General features: G+C 42.5%; 3 protein-coding genes across 5 annotated transcripts; 2 read left to right on the forward strand and 1 right to left on the reverse strand.

Annotated features, from left to right (window-relative positions):
• Positions 1-416: 416 nt before the first annotated feature.
• Positions 417-5060, forward strand: LOC306777408 (UDP-N-acetylglucosamine transferase subunit ALG13). Its single transcript, XM_079268498.1, has 4 exons — positions 417-573; positions 987-1149; positions 3217-3355; positions 3438-5060. Exons 1-4 carry the CDS (start codon positions 493-495, stop codon positions 3547-3549), a joined length of 495 nt encoding a protein of 164 aa, XP_079124624.1. The 5' UTR covers positions 417-492; the 3' UTR covers positions 3550-5060.
• Positions 5061-7947: 2887 nt separating this feature from the next.
• On the forward strand, positions 7948-17023 carry sesn4 (sestrin 4). The gene is made up of 9 exons (XM_079268598.1): positions 7948-8124; positions 13712-13909; positions 14075-14257; positions 14419-14664; positions 15309-15423; positions 15622-15746; positions 16081-16247; positions 16335-16479; positions 16570-17023. The coding sequence occupies exons 1-9, from the start codon at positions 8059-8061 to the stop codon at positions 16657-16659; spliced, it is 1335 nt and encodes a 444-aa protein (XP_079124724.1). The 5' UTR covers positions 7948-8058; the 3' UTR covers positions 16660-17023.
• A 3128-nt stretch (positions 17024-20151) lies between these two features.
• On the reverse strand, positions 20152-26543 carry foxo4 (forkhead box O4). 3 transcript variants are annotated; one of them, XM_079268597.1, is made up of 4 exons: positions 25841-26543; positions 24604-25058; positions 22368-23910; positions 20152-21979 (listed from the first exon to the last, which is right to left on the reverse strand). In XM_079268597.1, the coding sequence occupies exons 2-3, from the start codon at positions 25036-25038 to the stop codon at positions 22390-22392; spliced, it is 1956 nt and encodes a 651-aa protein (XP_079124723.1). In that variant the 5' UTR covers positions 25039-25058; positions 25841-26543; the 3' UTR covers positions 20152-21979; positions 22368-22389. The 3 variants fall into 3 exon arrangements, with proteins under 3 accessions (XP_079124723.1, XP_079124721.1, XP_079124722.1); XM_079268595.1 differs by having other exon boundaries at positions 22360-23910; XM_079268596.1 differs by lacking the exon at positions 25841-26543 and having other exon boundaries at positions 22360-23910; positions 24604-25161.
• Between the last annotated feature and the right edge of the window lie 459 nt (positions 26544-27002).

Here is a 27002-nt window from a genome sequence, read left to right on the forward strand (position 1 = left end):
TTCAGATTGTCCTTTAGAAACTTCCCTCTGATGACATTATCTTATGTACAATGTGTTTGTACTCTGTCACCTTATCACACCATCAACTACAGTAAAGAACAGTTCACACTGCAGAGCTATGAGCTATTAAAGAGAGGGTCTATTGTCTATGATGATGATGATGATGATGGTACTTTAGTTTATTGTCAAGATCAAGTCTGCATCATGGGACATTTGAACTGTGCTTTTATTCCAAAGAAGTTATAATAATTTATAATTTCTCTACTAGTATTTTTCCACTCACGTCACTGTCCGTATGAAGCGGTTAACAGTTACAGCTCCAGGCCTCGAGGTGGCAGCATCACGTGTTTGTTTCACGGACTGTGACGTCACAGGCTTGAAGCGGAAGTAGCTGTCAGTTTTACGGCTGTGGGGTGAGGATGAGCTGGTGAGAGGAGGCTCCTGGAAGTGCACGCACAAATCCTGCAAAAAAACAGTTTCAGCGGAGAAGTCATGAAGACCGTGTTTGTGACTGTCGGCACCACGAGCTTCGATGATCTCATCGAAGGCGTCACGTGTCCAGAGACCGTGCAGGTGAGCAAAGTTGGTTATTATTATGTATGTACAAATATAAATTAGCATAACATTGATATAAGTGCAAGTACTTTAAATTTGTACTTAAGTATATTAAAAGAGTAAATGTACTTGGATACAGTTCACCATTGTAGTATACTGCTAACTGGATTTTGTACAATAGGGCATTCATTCTAGAAATACTATCAAATTAAAATGATCTTTTTCACAGCTAAAGGTATTAAAACAAGAGTAATTTATTGTCTCTGTCCTGGAACAGCGATACTTGCATCTGGTGTGGCCAATAAGTATTAATGATAACGGCGACGAAATGATCCAGGTTTTTGGTCTTTGTAAACTGCGGCAACATCAAAGTGCGAATTTGTGAAAGTTTTGACCAGTTCTATAATACGTTTCTTTTTTTGTCCCCGCAGGCGTTGAAGGCTCGTGGATATGAGCGTTTGGTTCTTCAGGCTGGACGAGGATCTATTCTTCCAGCTGCTGACAGCTGTCCACACGTCAGACTGGAGGCTTATCGGTTCAAAGACTCTATAGCAGACGACATCCAGCAGGCGGACCTCGTCATCAGCCATGCAGGCGAGTAAAGTATTTAAAAAGAACATAAAAAAAATATATAAAAACATAATGCTCATAATAACTATTAAAAGGGTCGGCCAGAACCGGTAGTTTCCATGTTAATTTCCTGCCAAGAACACATTAATAACTCTGTAGACTTCAAAGCAAAAGCAAACACAGGTTTGTCAGCAGTGTTCAAACATTAAACAGAAAACCGATGATTAAAACAGCAGAGCCTCAAGAACAGATACGACCTGAGTACTAGCTGAAACCTTTTAGCAGCACAGGTATTTGCACTGAAGGATCATATCGTTTTTGCAGTTTGACACAGTTTACCACAAATTGTATACACCTTACAGTAATGCTGACTATTTTCAAAAGCACGTAATAGAAACCTGTGTGTCAAGTAATCCGTCTTCTAGGTTTCCGACAACGTAAAGCAGAAACACTTTGTCATCATGCTATGTTAACAGTTGAAGTGAATCGTATTATGAGCTAAACCAGCGGTTCCCAAACTTTTTAGGCCGCGCACCCCCTTCTACATCCCGACCGGGTTCGCGCACCCCCCCCCCCCCCCCTTAATAAAAAAAAAAAAGCAACAGAGCCTAAAAATAAAATCGGACCAATGAGAGAACAGTTTGCCCGCGCGTGGCGTTTGGTTACAATATTTAGTCCGCTGTTAAATGTTGCAGTATGAACACAAACCGAACAAAGGGGAAACTGCAACATTGTATCATATTAATCCCTGAATCAGAACAAAGCAAACGAACTGAAGGTGTGAAAACGCCCTGAAACACTGCAACAAAGTTTCAATAACTTTCAGTGACACAAGGCGTCACTTTTAAAGAGCAATCAGGATGCGAGCACACACGCACAGGCTCAGAGGCAGATTATCACATTTAATTTACAATTAATGAGCGACTAATGTAGCCAGGATGTCTTCGGACAAAGCATCGATGCGGCGCGACACAGTGTTGTTGGACACCGGGATCATGTCCAACTTTTTTGCTTCTTTCTCCCCAATCATACATTCCACCATCTCTCTGGCAGCTGGCAAGCTCACGTCTTCAGCGATTGTGTGCGGTAGCCCCTTTCTCGCTGTTCTGTAACCAGATATGAAGCCCGTAGTGCGTCATTTATAGACCCAACACATGAATGAGACTCCAGTTGTTTTTGGCTGTTTTGTAACTCCTCCAATTTCGATATAAAATATGTAAGGGGCTTTTGACTTGCACTGGCATGCTTGGTGTTCAGGTGGCGACGTAAATAAGAGGGTTTCATACAGCTGTTAGCCAGAACCTCACTGCACACCACGCACTGTGGCTTTGGGGAATCTGCGTTGCCAATCCAAGTGAAGCCCAGACACACATACTTTTCATCATATTTCCTCTTTTTTTCCCAGTCTGATGCTCACTCTCGTTTCCTCTTTTTTCACCTTGACTCCGCGATGGGCCGATGTGCTCCCGATTTGTCTGTGCTATCCCTTCCTCCTTTTCGGTCTCCTCCGTCTCATCTTCCTCTGACTCTGGCTCGATTTCTTCTCCCGGTCTCTCCCCAACGCACCTCTCTGTTCCCCTCGCCTCCGATTCCTCTCTCTCTCTCTGTCCCTCTCCTCTTTTACGACTGATAGCTTCAGATGTCCCACCTGACAGTTTTTAAATTAAAATTACATTTTTTTTTTATATTTAATATTATTACACCATCAGACCACCATTACACTTTTCCTCTCGCGCACCCCCTAGAGGCACCTCGCGCACCCCCAGGGGTGCGCGCACCCCACTTTGGGAATCCCTGAGCTAAACTACCCACAAACACTATCAATTATTATAATACTAACACGTTTTTTTTATGCCGTGGTGTTTGTTCACCTCCACATGGTCCATTACTTCTACATATCAGGACTCCTCGTTGTGTATTATTGGTTATCTTGAGTTTCCCACAAATGCAACAAAAAATAAGTAGAAGACAATAAGTTCACTGTATGAAAATCAACGTTTTATATCACAGTAAAATGACGAAAAACCGGCGGTACTAAAAACACAGACTGCTGTCAGTTCTACTCATGAATTAGGATGTTTTGGTCCTCAGGAGCAGGAAGCTGTTTGGAGGCGCTGGGAGCAGGAAAACCTCTGCTGGTTGTCGTCAATGACAAGCTGATGAACAACCACCAACTGGAGATGGCCAGACAGCTACACATGGACTCCCACCTGTTGTACTGCACATGCAGGTATGCGTTTCTCACGCAGTTTCTACGTGTGAGGTTGTTTAGCACAACAAAAGTAACAAACTATTTTTGATTTATCTTTCAGCACCCTGACAGAAACACTGAGGACGATGGATCTCTCTGTTCTTCAGCCCTTCTTGCCCGGACAGCCCAAGAAATTTGCGAATTTCCTCGACAAAGCTCTCGGTGTTCAGTGAAACTTTAATCCGACTGCTTGTTTTCTGTTAAACCGAAGTTTAATGATCTTCAGAATATCATGTTTTAGTAGATCATGATACTTGGTTCCTCGTTGTGATTGCGCAGCACATCTGACACTATTTTTGTATGCAATAATAATAATATATGTCTTGTTTAAAATCCTTATGTTTCCTGTGAATTATTTGTATATTAATTCGAGATGTTGTCGTTTTAAAGGTTTTTTACAAGAAAAACAAAAGTACCAGGTGTTTGAGTGAAATAATACTCAGCAGTTCAGAGAGTTGAGATGTAACAAAGAGAGCTGTGTTCATCCTGATCAGAGTGCAAGGTAAGTGACTTCTTTAATTGTACACAATCAATGCACTTTGTCTGTGCTGAAGTCTTGACCTCAACTGTTAAGTCGATTTTATTTGATGATTTGTAAATCAAGAGACTGCATGACAGAGCTTCTGCTTAATGCTAACTACACATTGTTCGATGAAACAAGTTGTGGGGTCCATTAAACGAGGATGTGCTACTTTTAGTATTTGTGGCATGAAGGGAAGGTTGCAGCAGTCGCTAACAATAGTGCTTAAATAATTTATGTTATCAGGATGGTTGTTATGATTATGTATTCATCACTCTATTAGTAGACTTTCAAGACAGTTTACTGCACTTCTTAGAAGCATATTGGTATTGTTGTGTTCTTTATGTCTTTATTTGTATTTCTTGGTTTGTGTGTGGCACGTATGATTTATTTACAGTCTACTGTGTACCGGTATTTGTGAGCGTGTCTGGAAACGTCTCGTCAGTGACGGCTCTCTTTCCCTGGAGGACGGGTGTCTCAAAATCAAAATTAGGTAAAAATGTAAATGATATCCTGTATATTTCCCCACTATATTTCACTTAAGTCTGTCATGAGATGAATAATCGATCCTACACTGACCGTACACGGCTCTCTAAATATATATTCATATCGCTTTCTATTTTCCACTGATTTAAAAGGCAGACAAAATACTTTTTTCTACTTTACAAAGACACGAATGAAATCTGCTGCATCACAGAGAGGAGGGTTGTACCTATTCTGCCCTCAGGGGTGACTCTTCCCAGCACGTACACTCCAACGTCTTCCAGTCCAAACTGGCAAGAACACATGCAGACATTTGGTGTCTTTTTGTTTTTAACTGTAAGCTGTTTTTAAGGATGTTTTTTGATGTGGTACCAGGTCATTTTTTAAGTAGAATCCCTCTTTATATGCCACGACTACCTTATTTCTATCAAGTCTACTCTCAATTTGCTGAAACTTTTAAATGTTTGCAGAAGACGTGCCGTATGATTTAGGCAACATGTTGATGTATCACTGCTGATTCAACAGTTCTTTAGTTGCAGTTTCTTGTTAAACAGGAAATGATGGTGAAAGGCAGCATGAAGCTTACATCAACCTCTGAACTGTCTTGAGAGGAAACATGTTTGTCCACTTTCTGCTTCTGAGGCCAAACGATTTGTTTACCTGATAAAAACCTGTTGACGTGGCTGGTAGAACAGGGTAACAGCCCAGTGTCACCAGCATTTAATAATGATACTGTATGGTTCCCTGAGATGCAGATGTGAGGTCAGGCAGAACGATAAAAAAACAATCTCTTGTATCACTGTTGTACAAGCGGAATAAACCACAATGGTGGCAGACTTCCTTCTTAGGAAAGTCCCTTCTGTTTGTTTCTCTAAGAATTTCTGTGCAATAAGGGTGGCATGACATCGCTTTGATGCTGGTTACACCAGCCAGCTGTTCGACGACATCATTTTGATTCAGGATATGGTTACTTTTAACAAACAGAAAAACAGTAGGAGTCAAACCACATGAAGCATCGTATTCCAAAAGATGCACGGCAAAACTACCTTATTGAAACGCCATTATGCTTCAATTCTGAAATGTTAGCATTGTAGTTTGTTCACAATCCTTGTCAGACTCAAACGGCTACAGTGGCTCCAGCCAAATTAATATGACACTAACATTGTGTCGTTTGGTTAATCTCTTGGCAGTTTCCCAGACGAGTTTTAAGCCTCGTCGACGTTAGATGTTTTTGAATCAATATCTCTATTAAATATTGTATTTCTGAAACTATGAGTCAATCGACAGAGAATTAATGTATATTAATATTTTGTTATGATCAATTTTTATTACACGCTTCTCAAATGTGAAGATTTCATTTTATGTCTATCTTAGTAATGTTTTATAGATCTTTTGGTTTTGAACTGCATGTTGACTAAAAGATGCAATTTGAAGACATCAGTTTAGCTTTAAAAATAGTCATTGATCGCATCCCTAAAATATTGTTTTAAATCTAGGACTAGGCTGAATCCCTGACTGAGAAACTCTCGTATTGCAGATATTCGTTTGGTGTTTTCCCCTGAATGAATTAGAACTGTAGCTAAGTGGTTTAGACTGGTTCTGCCTGCCACTGCATATGTTTCACATGATGTTTGTGCAAACTGCATGTTAATCTAATATAGATGGACAATCGAGGCCAGTGTCACTTGTTTTCCCCAGAGCTCCTCCGTCAGCTTTACTTTCACTTATGTTTGTACTGTTTGGAACTTTAGGGAAGTTTCAATAAAGCTTAATGGATCACAGCCAAGACAGCCTTTCCTTAATGTTGTAAACAAATATTCATGAAAGACGTGTACATGGTTCAGTCCTCTGATGCACAAGGCTTCATCACTCATGGGACATTAGATCTGGTTTTATAGGTTTTATAGTGTCTCCCTCATGAGTGGACATCTCACTGCGAATCAGGAATGTTAATTTACAAACACAGTAATCAGGATCACGCTGGCCAAAGCAGAACCTCAAGAAGGGAAAAAGTCACATTGAATACAAATTGCTTAAGATTGGGAACTACATTAGAATTAGCATTTACATGGTGATGTTGCAGAAATAATGTATCCACACTGAACACATACTGACTGTCTTAAGAAAGTACAAAAACACAGAAACTAATTCGAATGAAAGTCGTGATTCTCAGACAGAAAAACAACCAGATTTAAACCAATGGAATCCCAAAATGTGTGATAAAGAACAAACGTCCCATTCATTAAGACACGAGAAGACTGAATAAGTCCACACAAAAAGTAACAATTGGGTCAAAGCAAGCCTGAACGTAGGGGTCAGTTGTGGCCATGTAATCAATGCTTGTGTGTTTAGTTTACTTCAGGATACAAACATGAATGATACTTGTTGTCTGCCTTTGTGACGTTGTTATGACTTAATATTCTCCCCTGTTAAGTCTTTCATGCAAACATATCATCAAAGTCATGTGAGAGATCTATCTATAGTTTTATTCCCAAATAAGCACCGCGTACGGCTTTGAAAAGTCAAATATTAATCCATGTTAACAACTGATTTAGCTTCAATGGTGTAATCCTGTTTGACATTGTTCCTTTACTGAGTGTTTGATGATACTCTACATGGGCAAAGGTAGGCTATAGACACCATAACATTACATCATGACTGGACATATTACAAAGAGAGTATTGATATGCTGCTCTAACTCTATTATCCTTGGAATGTTATCCACAATATTTTGTATGTGGACTTCAAATTAAGATATTTTTTTTCTGCGTGGACTAGATGTCAGAGCTTCTGTGCAAACCCCCGACAAACTGGGAGAACCATTTCTTTCAGGCTTTATGTACAGACTGAGAGGCACTGTCATGTCAAAACAAGAAAAGGCCTTCCCCAAACTGTTGACTACTTCTCACTTTACGACTCAGGCCTGTTAACAGCAGATGTAAAATGTTTATTATGTGTAACTGAATGAGATGTATCAATCCTCCGGTGGGGAGAGAGTCACTTTAAGATTTTGCTTAATTTGAAGTAGGGGGGCTCACCCACACCTTAAAACAGTCCCAGAAAAAACAGTGCACAAAATTATATGAACAAGTCACATGTCATCAGATCCATGAACCCACCAAGCAGCATTACGCAGATGATTTTATTGTCCATGTTGCAGATTTCAGGGGCTTCTGGGTTTGACTAATCACATCCAAATAATTAGAATAAAGATAACTCTGCTTTGTGAAACAGGCCCAGTTGTTAAGGCTGCCTACAGCACTGTGGAGATAAGTCTGACAAAAGGTTACCTAAAGCTACATTTCCCTAATTCAAGTGCACAGTATATTATATATTATATTAATAAATCTAGCCTCCTAACAGATGTCCCGTCCCATGAATTGGCATGAAGTTCGCATGTGGGTGTGTGTCTATGCGTTGTTGTTTGCAGATGTTCATTAGCATTTGGATATGAGCCTGTGAGAGCCGGCTCCGCCTCCTGTGCTTTGATTGGGCCCACTGTTACTGGAGCTGTCAGCTCGACTCTGGAAGGTTTCCTCTGCTCTCTCAGTCCAGTCTCCGGCTCAGAGACGGGGGCTGACTGCGGCTTCGCTTGCCTTTGTTAGCTCACTGTTAGCTGGCGAAGGCACCAAGAAAAGACAGAGCCGCATCCATGCAGTAGGCACACTTTTTTTGGAAAATGATCATCTGTGCGAATAAAATGGAGTACCCCCTGAGAACCCAGTGCCAGCGAGTCCACAAACAGGTAGGTTTTAAAGCCGACACGAGACAAAGCTGTTGAAGACAGTTTAATTAACGTTAGTTTTTTAACACAATTAAAGCTAGCGGCTAGCTGAGTAGCTCTGGTAACGTTCATTCATTTGCTGAACGGATTTACGTTATTTTATATCAAAGAAACTCGTCTCTTATCCACCGCTCTCTATCAGAGTTCCTGTGTTTTTTTATAGCTTTAAATTACCTCTTTGGGCAGCTGACAGCCGACAATGTAAAGAAGACCATTTACAGGTTTTTAAATCTCTAAACTTTTTAACTTGTCAACCAGTAAGTTCGCTAACGTTACAGTGGCTGTGAGTTAGCTACCAAACTTCTGATCTAAGCTAACAGCTAACAGCCGATCGAGCAATCATACCATAGAGTTAAATCCCAACTTTAAAAAAAAATGCAATAAAAGTAGTTTATATTAATTTAATTCAGAACTATGAACTGCCATCAAGAAACATTTTGTAGTTTCTATCTCCAGTGGTTAAAATGTCACGTTAAAGCTCGCGACACGGTCAAAGGTTTATAAACTAACGTAACCGTTAGTAAATGTACGTCACATTCAGCCAATTAATATGAACAAAATTAGCCGTTTGAATGCATTCGCTGTGATATACAGCCTTACAACGTAACGAACAGTCTTCCTTTGTTGCTTCACCATTGAGGATTTAACGTTTGCGTTAACAATTTGTTTTTTATACATGGTTATATTTTACTTTAACACTGGGTTTTGTCAAATACTGACGTTAAAATGCAAGCAACGAGGTTTGAGAGCTTTGCAGTGTGAGGTGAAATAAATCTGTAGGTGACGATGACATCATCTGAGGATTTGGGGAGAAAAGTGTCTTGTCAGTTATTAAGGTGGCTGTGAAGTAATGCATTGACATAGAATACCCATAAATAAAATATATGTGAAATATCTTTTAATCCACGAGGATTCTGTCTTTCTTGCACCAGGTTCCTCTAAATGCCGGAGACTTTTATTGTGCTGCTTTTTTTTTTTTTTGCTGGCTGAGCTGGACTGCCAATCAAAGTTGTTTTTCTCCTCTGTCGCTGTCTTTCTATTTTGCAACAGAAGGGGGGCGCTGTCTCAAGTGCGGTCCCTAAAAGACTGTGCGTTTGCTGCAGATTAGAGTCCAGAAATGGAGCAAAACAGGGAGGAATGTGAGAAAAAAACCTCTCTACTCTGGTTTCAAGTCCATTTTTGGGTTACTGCTCACTGTCCCTCTCACTGTGTTGCTGTTCATATTCATATGCATACATTTATCATAGACCATATTATATATGATTACGTAACCGTCTTTAGCTGGAAGACAAACAATCAGTGTTTGTATTGAGACCAATGCTTGTGCAAAGCAAAATAACCATTTTACGACTACAGTAGAGTACTTAAAGCACTCGTCTGTTGGAATAAACATGTATTTGGCATTAAAGCACCCCCACGTTTGGGCACCTGCTTTTTAATCTGAATACATGCACGACCCCTGGCTCGTCCGTGAATGAGGCTAGCTATGCATGACCTGATTATCGGTGGGAGTCTTTACTGCATTGTCCCCTTGCTCTACCTACCTGTTCTCTGACAGGTCCAATCACTCATCGGCTTTGTGTGGGCTTGGCTTTCTATTTTTTATTTTTTTAAATCCTGCAGCACAGTGTTTTGTTTGTCTTTGTCATGTTGTATGTGCAGCTCCTTTTCCCCTCCCCTCTCCAAACATCTTTGGGCTGCAGCTGGTTTGTTTTGCACTTCTCTCTCTCTTTGAGTTCATGTTGCAAGGGCCAAAATCGGCCCTTGGCTGCATGTGTTTCCGGTGATTTGGGGAGGGGGGGCGTTAATGCCTGTCAGGACGGAGCCCCTCCAGGTTCAACCGGCATGCAGATTGAATGTCCTTCTCCCTCCTGCAGCAGCCCACCACCACCACACATACAGTCGCCAACATCTCATCTCAAGCTGACACATATACCCTTCCCTGGTAGACTGCTGGTATCATTGTTCTACTTCCTTATGCGTAGTCTTAGTCCTTTTAAATTCCTGCCCGTAGAGTGCTGCTGTTTTAGCCCGTCTTTGTCTCCATTTACCTTTCCTCCCCTCAGTGACGTCATCCCTGTTTTTCATTTCATCCCTCCTCCTCCTCTCTGATCAATAAAGAAATGACCTGTCCTCCGTTGGGAAGGAAACATCAATCTTCATCTGTGAATTTTTACTTACAACTGGCCCTCTAGGAGGTTTTTTATGAGTTCTATCTTTTGCAACCAGGCCACATGTTGAATATAGCAGCGCTCTAATATCAACACTACCGTCAATCCTCAAGCTTGGTTTTGACTAGGGGGAAAAAAACGTCTGTTTCTAACTCGGTAGCTGCTGGGCGTACTGTAAGCAGAATTAATAGGTTTTTGTGCACAAAGCCTTAATGTGCATCTCCCTCATACTGTTTGCATTTATGTGAAACCAAAATCTGCTTCGTAATACCATACACAGTCGCTCAAATGATGTGTCTCTTTGCTCTATATATCCACCCACACACGCTTGTTTTTTTCATGCGGGTGTTTTTTTCTGGTGGGTGGACAATAAGGAGGGTATCGCCTTATCAAAAGTACTGCTGTGTGCAGAATTTGTGGTTTGTTTTCAGGCAATAAAGATAAAGCTGCGTGGATGGGTGTCTGCACACAGTCTAAACCCTCTAGTGTGAATTAATCACAAGTATTGATTAGAAAATGTTATTTTAAATGATGGAAGATGTATCACTTATGTGGAGGAAATATTGATTGCTTTACTTGTAGAGTCTGGCAACCAGTAAATAAATATGTAATTTAAGATTGACTTGACCTTTTATGTTTTAGGAGTTTCAAAATCTGGGAATTTTTTTTTAATTTTCACTGAACATTGTCATAAGCTTACTGTACAACTAGAGTTTTGGTTTCATGTTAGCAAATAGCAGGTGTCGGCAGACGTAATGCAGTTAAATCTGTAGGATGCATTTCCTGCTGTGCGACTGCTTACGTCAACTAGTTCCTGTTTTCAGTTTGACTTTCTCTGTAGAATTTGTCCAGACATGTTCATGCAATTTCACAAAACAACCAATTTCCTCTTCGATTGGGTGATGCCAGTGAGGACAAATCTGGTCTCCTAGTTCTGTACAAGAGTAAGTGTTGTCACTTATTTTACTGTTTTTGTCTCAGCTGTAGATTAGAGAGGCTGACGACCAAATGAATGACAGTGACTTGGCCACTGACGTGTAGAGATCTGTCTGGTTGTACATGTATTCTGCTGAGATTTCAGTGTTTGTCCTCAGGCTGTGCAGCCCAGTAAGTCCCAGTGTGAGTCTCACACACTGTCCTGTGTGATGGGGGGGGGGGGGGATTTCAGCTGTAACTATGCTAACCGTAACCTTTTTACTGAATTAATCCTCATGAAGAAATTGTGTTTTCCTGGACATTCTGAGAACACTGGAGCAAGTCATGTTGTGCCCAGAGTTATTGCGTCACCTGACACAACGTTGATAAGGTTGTGTCATGGTCTTGGTGGGATCTTATAAGTCTGGTTTTCCATAAGTAGCCCATTTTATGAAATGTTTTTCACATACGGTAGTGTTTGGTTTTGGTATTGTATAGACTAGAAGGAGAAAGCTAAGCGGTCTCCCTATATGAGTCCTTGAAAAGTTGACCTCAAAGCATGTTGTCTGCCTTGTGTAGACCCAGAAATGTCTTTTTTTCCTCTCGGTGACCGGGCCATTTAGTGCTCGTTGGAGCAGTAGCGTAGATTCTGCAGCTCGGCATGCTAATCAGCAGCGCTCGTGTTTGCACGGAGATACTTCCGTGAATGTGCTCTTGTCAAGAGGCCTTTTGATTGGCAGGCACCTGTGTGCTCTATGGACCCGCCGGCCTATTTCCCATCGCTGTTGACTGACAGCAGTAGGTCAGGGTCTGTGTCAGTTTCATTAAGTGCAAACCCTCTTTGTTCACTCTTTTTAAAATAATTTTTTATCTTTGTTTCTGATAGATATGCTTTCTCTTTTGCTTTTCATAAACTATGAGATTAGGGAAATGTAAACATCATAATGAGATTGATTTGTGTAATGTGTAGTATGTCACCATGTCTTTCAAGACCTGAGCGTATGTAGGTCAAGGGGTGGAGCCTCTAGCAGGATCACAAACAAACCCTCGTCCACTACAGACAGCAGTGAAATACCACAAGCAGCTATCTGCCAGATAAACATGTTGATGAATGTCCAAGAGCCGTACGAGGCTAAAATGTAATGGTCGACAGTCGCTCCGACTTTCTGTGACACAAATAATCCCAGACAGCATTTAGTGACATTGAAAGAAGAAGTCCTTGCCAACATTCGTGTCGCTCAAACTGCAGTGAGCCAGTTGGCTTTGATCGGCTCTGTGCACTCTGGTTTCACATTCAGGGGAACTGGCAAAGGCCGAGCTCCCACAACACCTTTTCCTAGAGGCCATTGTATGATGGCGAGAGGCGTAATAAATGGCCGTGCCTACGAGGGCAGTCCAGCTTCCCTCTCCACACGGGTCTGTTTCTCTTGGCCTCAGGCTCCTCAGCAGTCACACCTATGTTTGTGTCTTTGGTCTCATCCACTTCTATGCTGCTGCAGAGTTTCCCTCTTCAGGGCCTCTTAAGCCCAACTTTCACATTAGTTTCTTCATCCGTCTTTTTCCCGGAGCCTCATCTACTTTTGATCGTACATTTGCAGTAGTACTGTATGAGGCATCGGCCCCTGCTGCAATGGAGATGAGTTGGTGTCTTTGTGCACGTTGAGCCTCCAGCTCAGCACCGTTTTACATGCAGAAATAATAATGTGAGGAATTCCCTCACTTGGCGCTGGTAGCACAGCGTCGCTGGCTGGCTGCCTCTCTTCAGCTGCTTTAAGGTGCGTAACATGACTCCAAAGCACAGTCTGAGCCGCCATCACGTGGTGTGGACACTGAAGTCCAACCTTCTCCTGGGCCGACCTGCTTTAGCTACAAAATTAGTTCTCATAATTCAAAGGACAGTCGGCCCTTATATTCATTTACATGTATGTCGTATTTTGAAGGAAACTTTTCACAAAGATTACATGTCTAATCATTATACTACAAAAGATATTCATCACTGTCACTATGAGAACTTTAACGTTGTCGATGGCTGCAACTAAGGTTTATTTTCTTTATCGGTTCATCTACTGATTATTTTCTTGATTAACTGACACTGTTTTTATGTTTAGAAGTCTTGAAACTGCTTGTTTTGTCCAACCAAAAGTCCAAAACCCAAACATATTAACCTTACTGGGATATAATACGGAGAAAAGCAGCAATTGATCATATTTTAGCACCCGGAATCAGCATATTTTAGGTTTTTTTTTGCTTGAAGAATGACAAATGTATTCTACAAATGTATTCCCACTTAATCTTCTGTAACCGGACAAATTGATTGACATTTCAGCTCTAATGGCTACTTCCTCAGCATCCTACATATGAACACAATGATGAAACATCCTGCGATTGTACCGCAGCAGCACACAGCACACAGCACTAGGTTTTTACCAGCCTCCACCTCCTCTCTGTCCCGGTGTCTGTAGGTGATGGTGAACGGTGAGAACGAGCGAGTGTCGCTGCTGTTCATGAAGGCTCTGGTCAGCAGGGGGAGCGTGGACGCCGTGTCCCAGCAGATGGCCTCTCACCCCCAATACTTGGAGAGCTTCCTGCGCACACAGCACTATATCCTGCACATGGACGGCCCCCTGCCGCTGCCGTACCGCCATTACATCGCCATTATGGTCAGTTGGCAAGCTGTTCTCGTTTACACATACCCACTAACTCACCATTTGACTTCGGGAGCTGTTCTTTACCAGGGATCATAAGAGTATCATTCAAAATTAAAGAATAACAAGCGCTTAACGTTTGAGTTGATCTGCTCAACTTTCTCTTCCCATGACTTTCAGGCTGCAGCACGACATCACTGCAACTACCTGGTGTACCTGCACTCGGCCCAGTTCCTGAGGGTGGGCGGGGACCCTCTGTGGCTGCAGGGTTTGGAGGCAGCGCCCCCCCGCCTTCGTCTCCTCGACCACATCAACAAAGTGCTGGCCCACCAGCCCTGGCTCACTGCCTGCTCACACATCCAGGTACAGCAGAGCAACACCGGCAAACAAAACAGAGTATTAAAGGATTGCCCATCATCACTTACAGAAAAACAGGATTGTTTACGTCTTGTAGAGCACTCGGGATGCAGATTAACGAGTATAAATCCTGTCTGATCCTGAGCTCTGGTGTCTGTTTCCTCCAGACGCTGCTGAAGTCGGGCGAGCAGTGCTGGTCGCTGGCTGAGCTGGTGCAGGCTGTGGTGATCCTGGCCCACTGCCACTCCCTCTGCAGCTTTGTGTTTGGATGCGACACAGACTCGGACTTTGTCCCGCTCTCCAAATCTCCCAACGGTGTCCCGCCAACCTTCTGCCCCTTTGATGCTGCCAACGGCAACGCCAACGTGCCTCAGTCGCTCGCCACGCCCTCCGAACACAAGACACGAAGACGGGTAAGGAATCAGTCTTGTCTTTCAAACTAATACATTTGCTTGATTCCCTTTTTTGTCAGTGGAAATAGATATGAAGGTTTATGTTTCAAGTGATACTATATGGGGTTTTTTTAATCATGAATGAAATAATATTTTAAAATGATCAATGTTATTCTGTGGCAACTAACTATTCATTTACAATTACATGTTAATTCTTTTACTTTATAAAAAAAAAAATGCAAATTGCGTGTATTGTCTGACCAACGATCTGAAACCCAAAGATTCTCAATTTACAGAGAAGCTAGAAGCAGAGATTATTTGGTGTTTTTGTTTGATAAGTGTGTCCTAATCAGTCAAACGACTAAAAGTTTTCAAAAGGATTTTATGATTTAGGATCATTTTAGCTTGAGACATTATGTAGATATGATTTCTTACATAAAATAATCCATAATTCATAGTGTGAATGATATGGTTCATGCGTTTCTCACCTTAAATGCTAACTGATATAAGATGACTTTGAAGTAAAACGGCTCTTTGTGTCTACGTGAGATGAAAGTGGGAGGAGCGTTTTCTCGTAATAAGGATTATTTTCCTCTGTTACTCGTAAGATACTTGAAACTTAATTTCACTTCATCAGCGTTTTCTTCTGCTGTTTGTGTCGACAGTCTCTGGACTCCAGCTGTGACATGGTGTGTCTGAAGGAGAGGATTCAAAAGTCTCAGGAAGAGCGTGAGAAGAGAGAAGAGCGTCTGCTGCAGACACAAGCACTCCAGCAAACAGGTGACCGACATCAGCAGAGGAAGGCAGATGCACACGAACAAGATAACACTGATCATCCCACTCACTTCTTTATCTTTATCTTCATCGGTGCATTTAAGTCACATGGTGTCAAACCTCAGCAATCACCACTCATCATCAGCCACACTCTCTCTGCCTCCTCATCTCCTTTGCTTACGTTGTCTCTCTTTCTTTTTTTAGATATCGAAGAAGAAGAGGAGATGATGTGCTTCACAGACCCGACGCATTTTATCACAGACCCCGACTTGTGCTATCAGGAGTTTGCTCGTAGAGAGGAGGACCACTTTCAAGTATTTAGAGTTCAGGTGAGGATGTCACGTTTGTGAACGTGTCAGGGGGCAAGTGGTGTTAACTTTGTATGTGTGTTATGGCTCTTTGTGCTAAGATGTGTAACAGGACGCCTTAAACATCCAGTGACTTCACACACTTTTAAATCAATGATCCCGATGTCTGCAACATGTAACTTCATTAAGGTTTAACATGTAATTCTTTCATGTTACTCCATGTATGCTGAGAACACGGAGTTTAGATCTTGACTTGTCTTTTTTTATGTTGTAAGATGTCTTGGCGGAGACTTGGGAACCACTAGTAGAATCTAAACCTCGCTGACTCTGAGTGTGTGGTGTGTTTTCTCTGCAGGACTATTCATGGGAGGACCACGGCTTCTCCTTAGTCAACAGATTGTATTCGGACATCGGACACCTCTTGGATGACCGATTCAGGAGTGTGACTACGCTCCCCTCGACGCACAGCCCCGACCTGAAGAGGGCGATCTGGAACTACATCCATTGTGTGTTAGGAATACGGTGAGACACGGAAACATCCTCTGTGACTCATGGGCCTACTTTTCTTTGTGTTTAGCAGATAAACAAGAGGTTTGTTTATGGTTACAGGTATGATGATTATGATTACGGAGAGGTGAATCAGTTGCTGGAGCGAGATTTTAAGCTGTACATCAAGGCTGTGGCTTGTTTTCCGGATGCCACCAAAACTCCAGTGTGTCCGCTGAGTTTGGCTCCACTTAAAACTTCAGAGCGGGTAAGAAGAGCTTCACCGTTTAAGTTTCCGTCATTCAAACCTCTTTTGGCGCTATGTGTGAATCCCTTTTTCCATTGTCTCTCCCTTCAGATACACGTTAATTTACTCATCATGGAGGCCCGGCTGCAGGCTGAGCTGCTCTACGCTCTCAGAGCCATCACGCAGTACATGATTACCTAAGTGCTCTCGGAGAGGCACGAAGCTAAAACTCTCCGCCGGTACAGAGAGACCCAGAGACGCGAGGACGAAGAAATCTAAACATCGGGACGGCGAAGAGGGACGAGAGCGGCACATTTGAGGACACACAGCTCCATCGTTTAGCAGCTGTGCCTCATGAATGTGGTTTTCAATGTATTTATACCATAGTGTGCCATGCCCCCCCCCCCCCCCCACCAGCAGATTCTTCTGCTCTGATATCAAATCTCGGCTCTTAAACGTTACGTGCAATTATTAGAAGTTGTTTTAATTTTGACATGTTTTGTGTTTCAACTCAGTCTGTGAGGAACGGCTTGGTTGTAGGTAGCGGTGTGTTACGGTGGGCAATAGTTTCACTCCCCCCCCCCCCCCCCCCCCAAAAAAAGATATCGTTTTGTACAAGATGAATGTTAATGGGAGACCAGGGCCTCTGTTATATTTTGGACAATCCTCGTCCGTGTTGGAGGAGGAAGTGGACCGTGAAGGAAGACGGTTTTTGCTCTCCCTAACATTTCGTATTAATGCTGGTCAAGAACAAACTCATCAGTTACACTGCTGGAAGTTATCACATCACTGTAGTTTCTTTTAATAAGCACTTTTTTAAAACTTTATATATTTATAATACAAGGTAGCTCATTAGTAGACATTGAGACACACGGTGTGTGGGTCCGACACCTTTCTTCTGTACGACGTGTAACGAAGATTTTCGGACTTTCAGACTTTGCTTTTGTTCGCAACCCCAGACGTCCGAGTGAAGTAACTTGATCCGAGATAGTTCCGTGAATTATTGCGCTACTTGTTACTTTCAGGTCAGTGCTGACACGCGTAAGGATTTTGAAGGTAATGATGTTCTCAAAACACAATATTTACACCCGATGAGAATACTTAAGAAGTCAGTGAGCAGTTTCCTACAGAGAAGATTAAGCTGAGCCATTTGCTTGATGATTTTTGTGCTATTTTTGTGGATGTGCTTTAAAAGATCAAATCCGAGACTGAAGTTCAGTCTCAAGCTCATTAAACAAGCGCTACAGTAAAGTGATGAATTGGACAGATGAGAAGTGGGTCACTGGTCGTGAGTCGAGGTTGAGTTCAGAAGTCAAAATCCACGGTACATTTACAAAGCAGAACAATGTGCACACTAGTTGTTAGAACACTTTTTTTCTGTCTTTTTTATTTTTATAGTTTTTGTAAACTATAGAGTACTTTGTTTCTGGGTGTGACGGTAGGAGCTGGTTGTTGTGCTGCATTCTGGGTAGATCTAGAGGTGTGATGGACTGTTTAGAGTTAGTAACTGCAGGATGTAGAAAAGAAACAAGCGCATATCGAGCACAAAGCAAAACGCGCTGTTAACACAGGTGCCTTCAGGCTGAAACTGGAGTGCTGCTGAAGTGGAGGGATGTGATGACTGGAGGCTGAATGTGGGCTTTGGTGGTAGAAACACCGCCAACTTGTGGCTGTTTTTCTTGGTTTTGGTCGTTAAGTGTTTCTGATGAATATCGAGGCTGTGAACGCCCGTGTTTTCTATCAGACACCTGCAATCCCCAACAAGTCAGCTAAGAGCCTTTGACGCAGATGGATGTTAAAAAATGTTCAACTTGAGCGGTTTTTGAAAAAAAAAAGATCTATATATAAAAAAAATTTTTTTTAAAGAATTAAAAGTGAAAAGGCCAAAAAAATGTTTTTTGAAAATATGAAGAAATGTTTTCTATAAAGACGCTCTATGAAAATTTCTTTCTTCTACATGATACTTTCAACACAACACACCACTGGTTTACATCATTTATCTACTAAATCACACAAACCTTGTTTTATAACCAAATCTGTTTCTTAAGCAGTCCTTCAGTTATTAAACTTACCTTACAGGCAGCCATTTTCAATCACTAAGCTAAATCGCTTTCATATTTTCATTTGACAAAAGAAATCTTATCTTAAAGTCTATTTGTTAGGCATTTTGTACATCTTTCAACAACATGACATCGTTCTGTCTGCTGATTAAATCATGATATAATAATAAGCTGGTACTGTAAATGTTTTTGGTTTAAACCACTTCAAGAATGATTGTCACTATATTATGTCATGTTATTAACCAGCAGTATTTAGTAAAGTACACTTACTTGCCACCATGTCGTTACAGTAGTATTACTGGACTTCAGCGGCCTCTAGTGGCAGATGTGCAGAACTGAACAGTCTGGAAACACAAAGTCAGTAACTTTGCACCAAAGACTCAGACAAAGTGGGTTAAACTATTTTTATTGAATTTATTTCTGCTTGTCAGAACTGTTTGTCATCTCTGGCTGACTTTACAATTTTTAAAGAGACTGATTTTTTTTTTTTTTTTTTGGGGGGGGGGCTTAAAAACTATCAACATTAATCACAAATCATAAACATAATTGGCTTATGCACAACTCATCATTCCCTGTCTACCCAACCCTCCCTATGAAAGAACCCTTGCTGAATACTAACATACTGTATCAAATGGGGAATTTTTAAATCTCAAACATACATGGACTAACTGCTACTTAAAGAAAACTGAACAACAAAATATGAAGATAATTATTACATAGAGGGGGAAATACAAGGGAATTAACACCACACCTGCCCAGTAAACTAGAGACATCCGACCAACTGCTGCCATTTTACATGCTGCAGTCCCTCCTTTAAATGTTAACATTTCCAACACCTGCATTAGTTCAGAGAAAGTGGGGGAGTTGTTGCATACACAACTTTCTAAAATAATTAAATGCTATGATTTAAAATAACAATAAAATCATGGAGTTTGAAGAAGCTGGTCTTCTGTTTCCAGATCTACTTAATGACCCGTTCAGTGGGGTTTTATATATATAAAATATATATAAACATAAAACAAAAATGGGGAAAGACTTGATCGTGTGCTAACTTCTACCACAGCACCATATCAAGATCCCTGTGCTGGATACATAAAATTCAAAAAGGCCCTGATATGCACCCGTAGCATCATGCAGGAAACGTCAGAAATGACATCTAGCACCATTAGAAAAGTACAAAAAAAAACGAGTGCTTATAAAAACCAGAGACGACCATATTCACGTAGTTACAGTGACATAATGAAAGAGTTTAAACTGCTGGGATGTTATTTCTGATCACAAAAACGTTGACAGTTATGAACAAAAGTAATTAAATACGAACACAAAACATAGAATTTAAGGGGGAAGAGGACAGAATAAAGTCATGCTATAGTGTTTTAAATATTGGCAGTCAAAATAAAACCCAAGGAATAGTATAGAACTGATATACATGGCTGGAGAGCTACAATACATTTCTCTAAAAAAAACAAAAAGGGAAGTCAAATTTGAGGTCAACTCTTTTTAAGAGAGAACCTCCTCCCAAGAAAACAACACACACAGACGTGGTGCGATGGTTTCCAGTCTGTTGTAACAGAGAAAAAATGTGTCGAATAAATATTCGTTTTGCTTATTGTCACCCGATCTGATGACATCTGTGCAGAGTTGTCTTCCTGTTGTTTTCCCGCCGAGAGGTAACGGTTGTATTAGTCTCGTTTTGAGATGAGAATGCGACGGCATGTTGAAAAGTGGGACGATAAAAGGTGTTTTTCTTTTCGTCATGCCACGTTTTTTATTTATATTTACTTGGATTCACAATTAATGCAAAAAAATAAAAATGAGGCAGATCATTGGGAATTTTTGTTAAAATGGTCAAGTACTGATGCCTCACACGTCAGATATCACGTTACAGGCATCTTCTGCAAAGCTTATGTACACACCAGACACCGTGTCAGGCCCAAGCGCTCCCTAAACGCCATGCAAACGCAAATATTAGTGTTCCTTTGGTTACGTAAAAAAAAAAAAAACTACATGCATCTCATCCTTTACAAAAATACAAGTATAGAAAATTACCGTTAAAAATGATCTGAGAATGCTTCCTCCAATGTAAAAAAACACTTGTCATTAGTAATATATTCATATGTATTAACATCTCATTTATTACTTCCATCTAAATTGTATATTAAAACTATAATCAAATATATTCTTTTGTACTCACACAGATAATTAATTTCTTGAACTGAATAATTAGTGTGAGCGAATATTTTTGACATGAAGCCCCCCCCCCCCCTTATCAAAATATCAGGAAAATGTTAAATAACAAAACCATTCAAGAAGTGATTTTTCAAATTTCCTTCCAAGATCTCATTTAGTTCTCCCGATAAATCTGCGCAGCGTGACATCGTGTACATGTGCAACCATGGCTTTTACATTTTTAGGATTTTAACTCTTTTAATGAAATGGTATAACCTAATGTGTCTTATAGGTTTGGGGTCAAAAAACAAAAACAAAAAGGAGGAAGAAATGATCAGTTCGACCATGTGACAGTGGAGGCACGCTGTCTGAAACAATATAATACTTGGCCAACCAATCACTTGTTGGCAAATTAATTCACCCTTGAATGCCCCGTGTATGAATTCACAAGTTACATTTCTTCATTTTGTTAGTTTGACTACACATCAGGGATGTAAAAAGTAAAAACACACACCCTCTAACTGACAATATAATACGACCATAACACACTGGATTGAAGTAAAAAATTCCAGCCTGAAAATACAGACCCTCTTAACTGCTCAATCACCAAATTTCTTTCTTATCTTTTCTTTCTCTGAAGTGAGAAATTTAAAAAAATTGTGCATATAATCGTAGTCCACAATTGTGCGAGATGTGTAGCAATTGTTGAACGAGCCTTTTATACCTCCGGTCGTTGAGTCTTTCGTCCTCCACCTGTTCACGGTGAAACGTGTCCACGGCGCAGCAGAGTAACTGCCCCTCAGACAGCGCTCCGTCTGGCAGGTTCATGCTGGAAAACTGGCCACTTCTCCAAAAAACACACACACATTCCATCGAGTCTTCAACACCAAAGCCATCGCGTACCGTTTCCAACCTGAAGCTATTGTGGTGCAACGTAACTGAAATATAAACTCCCAGCAGAGGGGAGTTAACGATTTGTCTTTTCACTCTTAAAAACACCAAGTCACACACGTCTTTGAGACATCATCAGTTTGGATTACAAGAAAAAAAAAACGCAGAGCAGCCTAATTGTTTGCAAGTGTCATTAAAAAAAAAAAAAGAAAAGGGAGAAATATTGTGCATAGTGGCCCGAAGCTCCTCCCTGCCCTCCGCATGTCTTAGCACATGACACGGGGGAGGTCTAGTCTTAAAAGTCCGAGAGAAGCGTCGGATTTGAAGATAGTATCTTCAGGCCGCAGGGAGGAGGAATGCACCGGTTGTTTCGTGAGGTCTTCTTGATTGGAGAATAGTTCCTGCGAGACAAGACGACAAAAACGGTCATTCATGTGGATTGGCTATATATATAGATTATATATATATATCTATATATATATAGATATATATAGATATATATATATATATATATATATCTATATATATAGATATATATATATATAGACGATAAATATATTTGGGCTTTGGACTGACATTTGACAATGTCACGGTGGGAAACTGCGATGAGCAACTTCACAGTTATGTATATATATAGATATATATATTTTATTTCATTAGAAATCAAATATCTTTGGGGTAAGCAAGACATTTGAAATGTGTTTTCTATCATGTTCTGACATGTTATAGACTAAACTATTCATAAAACTATCTAAAGTAACTGGTTTGAGTGTCAGTGTACCTGGCTACCTCTGAGTGGTCAGCTGAGGACTTAGCTTGGCACCCAGCTCTGAGCGGAGCCCTGCGTGGTGGCCGGGCCGGCGCAGCCTTGGCCTCCAGGCAGTATGGGGTCAAAGTTGAAGTCGATGCCGTCTCCGTCCATGAGGTCACTGTTGATGATGTAGTCCACGTCGCAATCCAGGTTTTCGGTGAACATGTCCATGTCCAAGTCTGTGGGCAGTCGGTCGTGACCGGTCGCGAAGCAGGACGGAGCTCCGAACTGACTTATCCCCAGCAGGCTCATGCCGGGATTGGCTGAGCCGGAGGGCCCTCCGTGATGAGAGCTCACCGCTGGCACCGCGGCATGATGGGCTTTGAGAGCCGAGAGCTGTGACAGGTCCTGAGACATACCTGAGCGGATCATCCCCAAACCCATCTGAGAGTGGTGCTGGTGTTGTTGTTGTTGTGGCTGTAGTTGTTGCTGCTGCTGCTGCTGGTGGTGAAGGTGACGCTGCTGCATGTGAGTATGCAGCAGCATGGGGGCCACTGTGTTGGGCTCCAGCCCTTTAGCCAACACCAGCTGGTTGGGTTTGGACCTCACGCCCCCCACGGATGTGCCCATGCCCATCAGGCCCACCCCTCCAGGATTGGGCATGAGGGGATCCACCTGAGTCATCATGACATCACTGGGTGGAGGGGAGTCGGAGGTCAGCAGCGCCTCCAGGCTGGAAGGCACGTGGGTGCTGTAATGGCCGCCCCCACGAGAGCTGGAGCTGGACATGGGGTTGAAGAGGGAGTTGCTGAAGGTGGACGGCTCTTTGCTGTTCATTCCACACTGAGAGACGGTGGCCTGGGTCCCAGTGTGATTTGGGGCCTGCGGGAGGCTGGATGGTTGCAACTGATGGAAGGAGGAGAAGCTGGAGCCCCGGGGCAGCAGGGTGGAGGCAGAGGGCAGCGGAGTGGGAGGTGCTGGTGGGGCTGTGCTGGGACTGGCCCCTCCCTGCTGCCCAGTCATCAGTGTGAGGCCGTCGATCAGGTCCAGCTCCTCCATCAGGGTCTCGGTGAGGGTGGGGGTCAAGCTGTTGGCCGTGTATCTTCCCAGCAGTCCGTCCTCGGGCAGGTTGTGATCGTCCTCCTGTCCAGGAGCGATGGGGGACAGACGGCCGCTCAGGGTGCTGGCGTTGGAGCTGGTGCGCGGCCGGAAGGTGGTCCACATGTCGGCGTCATCCAGGCTGCCGCGGGACGACGGGCTGCTGTTGTTAACCCCCCATTTGGGGAACTGCTGGGAGGAATTCGGGCTGTCTGCCCCGGCTGAACCTGTGCTGCCGTCGCCCTGCAGGGCCCCTCCAGCGCCCCCCAGGCCGGCTGCTCCCGCCTGCTTCTTAGTCTGCTTGGCCCTCATGCGGCTCTTCAGCAGTTTGCTGCTGTTATCCATGGAGGCAGCCCGGCGGCGAGGAGCCTTCCCGGTCTTCCCGCCTTCTGGGTTGAGCATCCACCAGGAGCTCTTGCCTGTCGATTCATTGTGGACCCTCAAGAACTTGTTGTGGAGTGATAAATTGTGGCGGATTGAATTCTGAAAACGGACAGAGAACAAATGTTGTTTAAATTGCAGATGAATCACTACAAGTAGTCTAAACATGCTTTGGCACGACTAAAGTTCAAATGATCCTTCTGAAACTAAAGCATGATACAGCTGTTAATGATTATATTTCATTTTTGAGTATTAATCTTCTTAAAAACAGGCCATGACAGTGAGTGGCGAGGTGGTTATGATGGTTAGAGGCCAAAAAAGGTTGCGAACCACTGACTAAAAGTATTTACTAAGTCAGACTTATTCCAGGTCAGTTCAGATCCCTTGCTCCTTGATGTCTTAGCCTGGCTGCAAAAGTATGTATTTTTGAGCAGTAAGGCCGCAAAACATAACTACGTAATTAAAACAAAAAACAATGAGACAATTGAAGAAACTGAACGATTGTTGGTCGAGAAAATAAGTGAAAATCAGCTGAAAAGTAAACAGTAAGGCGAATATGAAGAACCAAAAAAAATGTCAAGAACAAATAATGTAGTATTTTTATTTTTGATATTGGGCTAAGTATACATTATGATAACTTACAATATGTTCCTCTAGTTGCTGTACTTTTTTTCTTACTGCCCAAATAACAGGATGGTTATCTGCTAAACCAGTGTACATCAGCTGTGATGTAACTAGGCTATAAATCTGTGACTTAGTCCACCTAAAGTACAGTAAACATCAAACATCACTCACCTTCCAGCCCGCTGAGCTGTTGCTGTCTCCTTTGTCTCTGAAGTAAGGCACTGTTTTCACCATCCACTCGTAGATCTGTGCCAGGGTTAACCTCTTCTCAGGTGAGTTATCGATGGCCTGGCTAATCAGATCTGCGTAGCTCTGGTTCCCCCACGCGTTGCGCCGGGACGATCCTTTGCGGGGCGTCGCTCCGCCCCCGCCGGCCACGACCCCTCCGTCGGCCCCCGCCGCAGCCTTCTCTGGCTCGGAAGTGATTTGCTGTGGCTCGGGCTTGTCCTCGTCCGCGGGCGGGGTCCCGGCGGCGGACTCGGAGCCGTCCGCCCCCTCCGGTTTGACAGCCGAGATGTCGGGCCTCGGCAGCGGCCACGTGCAGGAGCGGGGTCTGCTCTGTGGCTCGAAATCTGGGTCAATGGGGGGCACCGAGGACTCCTCCATGGCGGTCGTCTGAACTTCCACTCAACCCCCAAAAAAAAGATGATACCACTTAACACATCTACCTCTCAAAGTAAAAGAGTGGAAGATGAGTTAAAAAAACTTCTCTGACACAAGAACAATATGCTTGAGCCACTGTGGGGGTGTAAACAGAGGGGCCTGTTGAAAAGGCGTAATCTGGACACACCAATAGCCTCCATTAATCCTCAGATTGGAGATTAGGGAACCCAAATAATCTCTTTAATAGTCACTATCATAAACCTTCCGATTTATATAGAATGAAGGATGGCTGGGATGAGATTCCCTTTGTTTGAATGAAACAAAAACAAAAGTGTCAGAGTGACAATGAGCACCAAAACATCTGGATCTACAGAGGTTTTTGGGCTCACCTGAAATTGAAAAGGCCTACCTAAATCTTAAAGGTTACAGATACAGAATAATGACATAACTGTCAATAAACACTCGATTTAAATATCTGAAAATTGTAAATAAAATAAAAAGTATCGTTTAAACCTCTCACAAAATAAACCTTTAGGAATAAATCTAAATAAAGGATAAATTCGTAAAAAAAAAATTGAATTGCATGTATACATTTGTTGTTACTGTAAGGCTATGAGGACTACAAACAGGGATTATCTGGCTACTGTTACAAAGGATCTTCTGAGCCCCGGTCCGTCTCCACTTGTAAACAACGTGATGTCTGAGCGCTCCACGAGCCAACAATCCTACACGCGCGCGCGCACACGCACACACACACGCACACACACACACACACACACACACACAAATAAATAAATAAACTCACCAAAAAAATGGTCCGGTTAAAAGTTAAGTGAAGTGTAAAAACACATGACGAATGATTATTCCGGTAAAGGAATTTAAAAAAAAGTGTGTTAAAAAAGTGTCCGTCGTCTTTTGGCCTTAAAAGCCGCTGTGACTAAACAACCAGAGAAATGCGCGAGCGTTGGGTGAAGAAATCACGAGTAGTTTTAAGAAATGATCAAAGGTGTTTCTTTAAATCAATAAAAGTGGGAAGATGGGAGAAACGTGCGCACGAGCAGTCCTTGCTTCAGGTTTACACTATCCGCCACATTGCGGCCAGGCGCATGTCACCATCTGCCATGTTTCTCCACTCTTGCCGCGGCACACGATGCTCGACGACTCGGTTATTATTATAAGGGCCGAGGCCCGGAGCTCAGATCTTCTTCGGTGAACCGACGACGAAGTGAATCCCCGGGTGTTGGGTGAAGTTGGGTCGCCTCGGAGGTCTGTCGGCTCCCACCCGCCGCACTTTGAAAACTGCACGATAGCCACCGTAACGTTAGCTGGGTTAAGCTCCTGCTACTCCAGAGTTCACAATCCGTGGCAAAGTCCGTGAAAAGCCTCCGAGAACTTCTTCCAAGTAGCCGTTTCTAAAACGCTACGAGTCCCCACAAACTTACAGTAGTCGCGGCTGTCCAAATACTCAATTCTTCAGTCCCTTTTTGACTTGTTTTGTTTTGTTTTGACTCGAGGCGAAGACTCCCTTCTGACGTCTGTTTACCACTGTCAGGCAACGCGTTCTGCGCATGCGCCAAGTGGATTTCTGGGAAATTGAGTCATACACGTGACATCACAGGTGTAAATAGTAGCTGAAGGAGACAACATGTACTTGTAATGGTGCATTATGCAACAGTGCATGAACATGTGCTAAGTCCCGGGTACACTTCGGGCAGTTAGGTATTACCGGTAGTTAGAGTACGGGTAGACAACTAGTAATATACTACAACTAGTCGAAACTACAGAACAACATATTTTAATCATGATAAAGAAAAAGAATGACTGCGACAATAATGTTAGTAAGTGTTCTTGCCATACTCATCCACTATCAATGTGAACAATTGTCGTTGGTCCTCTAAAGACCATTAAAACCGCCTAAAGCACCTTATTTACTGTCCTCTGTGCCTTATTTACTGTCCTCTGTGCAG

The sequence above is a fragment of the Melanostigma gelatinosum genome (assembly GCF_949748355.1).
Source record: "Melanostigma gelatinosum genome assembly, chromosome: 5".
Classification (NCBI taxonomy): domain Eukaryota; kingdom Metazoa; phylum Chordata; class Actinopteri; order Perciformes; family Zoarcidae; genus Melanostigma; species Melanostigma gelatinosum.

Coding starts and splice junctions, on each gene's coding strand:
- LOC306777408 (XM_079268498.1), top strand. CDS start 493: ATGAAGACCGTGTTTGTGACTGTCGGCACCACGAGCTTCGATGATCTC. Junction 574..986: donor CGTGTCCAGAGACCGTGCAG/GTGAGCAAAGTT, acceptor TTGTCCCCGCAG/GCGTTGAAGGCTCGTGGATA. Junction 1,150..3,216: donor CCTCGTCATCAGCCATGCAG/GCGAGTAAAGTA, acceptor TTTGGTCCTCAG/GAGCAGGAAGCTGTTTGGAG.
- sesn4 (XM_079268598.1), top strand. CDS start 8,059: ATGATCATCTGTGCGAATAAAATGGAGTACCCCCTGAGAACCCAGTGC. Junction 13,910..14,074: donor GCCATTACATCGCCATTATG/GTCAGTTGGCAA, acceptor CATGACTTTCAG/GCTGCAGCACGACATCACTG. Junction 14,665..15,308: donor AACACAAGACACGAAGACGG/GTAAGGAATCAG, acceptor TTGTGTCGACAG/TCTCTGGACTCCAGCTGTGA.
- foxo4 (XM_079268597.1), bottom strand. CDS start 25,038: ATGGAGGAGTCCTCGGTGCCCCCCATTGACCCAGATTTCGAGCCACAG. Junction 23,911..24,603: donor ACAGCTCAGCGGGCTGGAAG/GTGAGTGATGTT, acceptor GTCCGTTTTCAG/AATTCAATCCGCCACAATTT.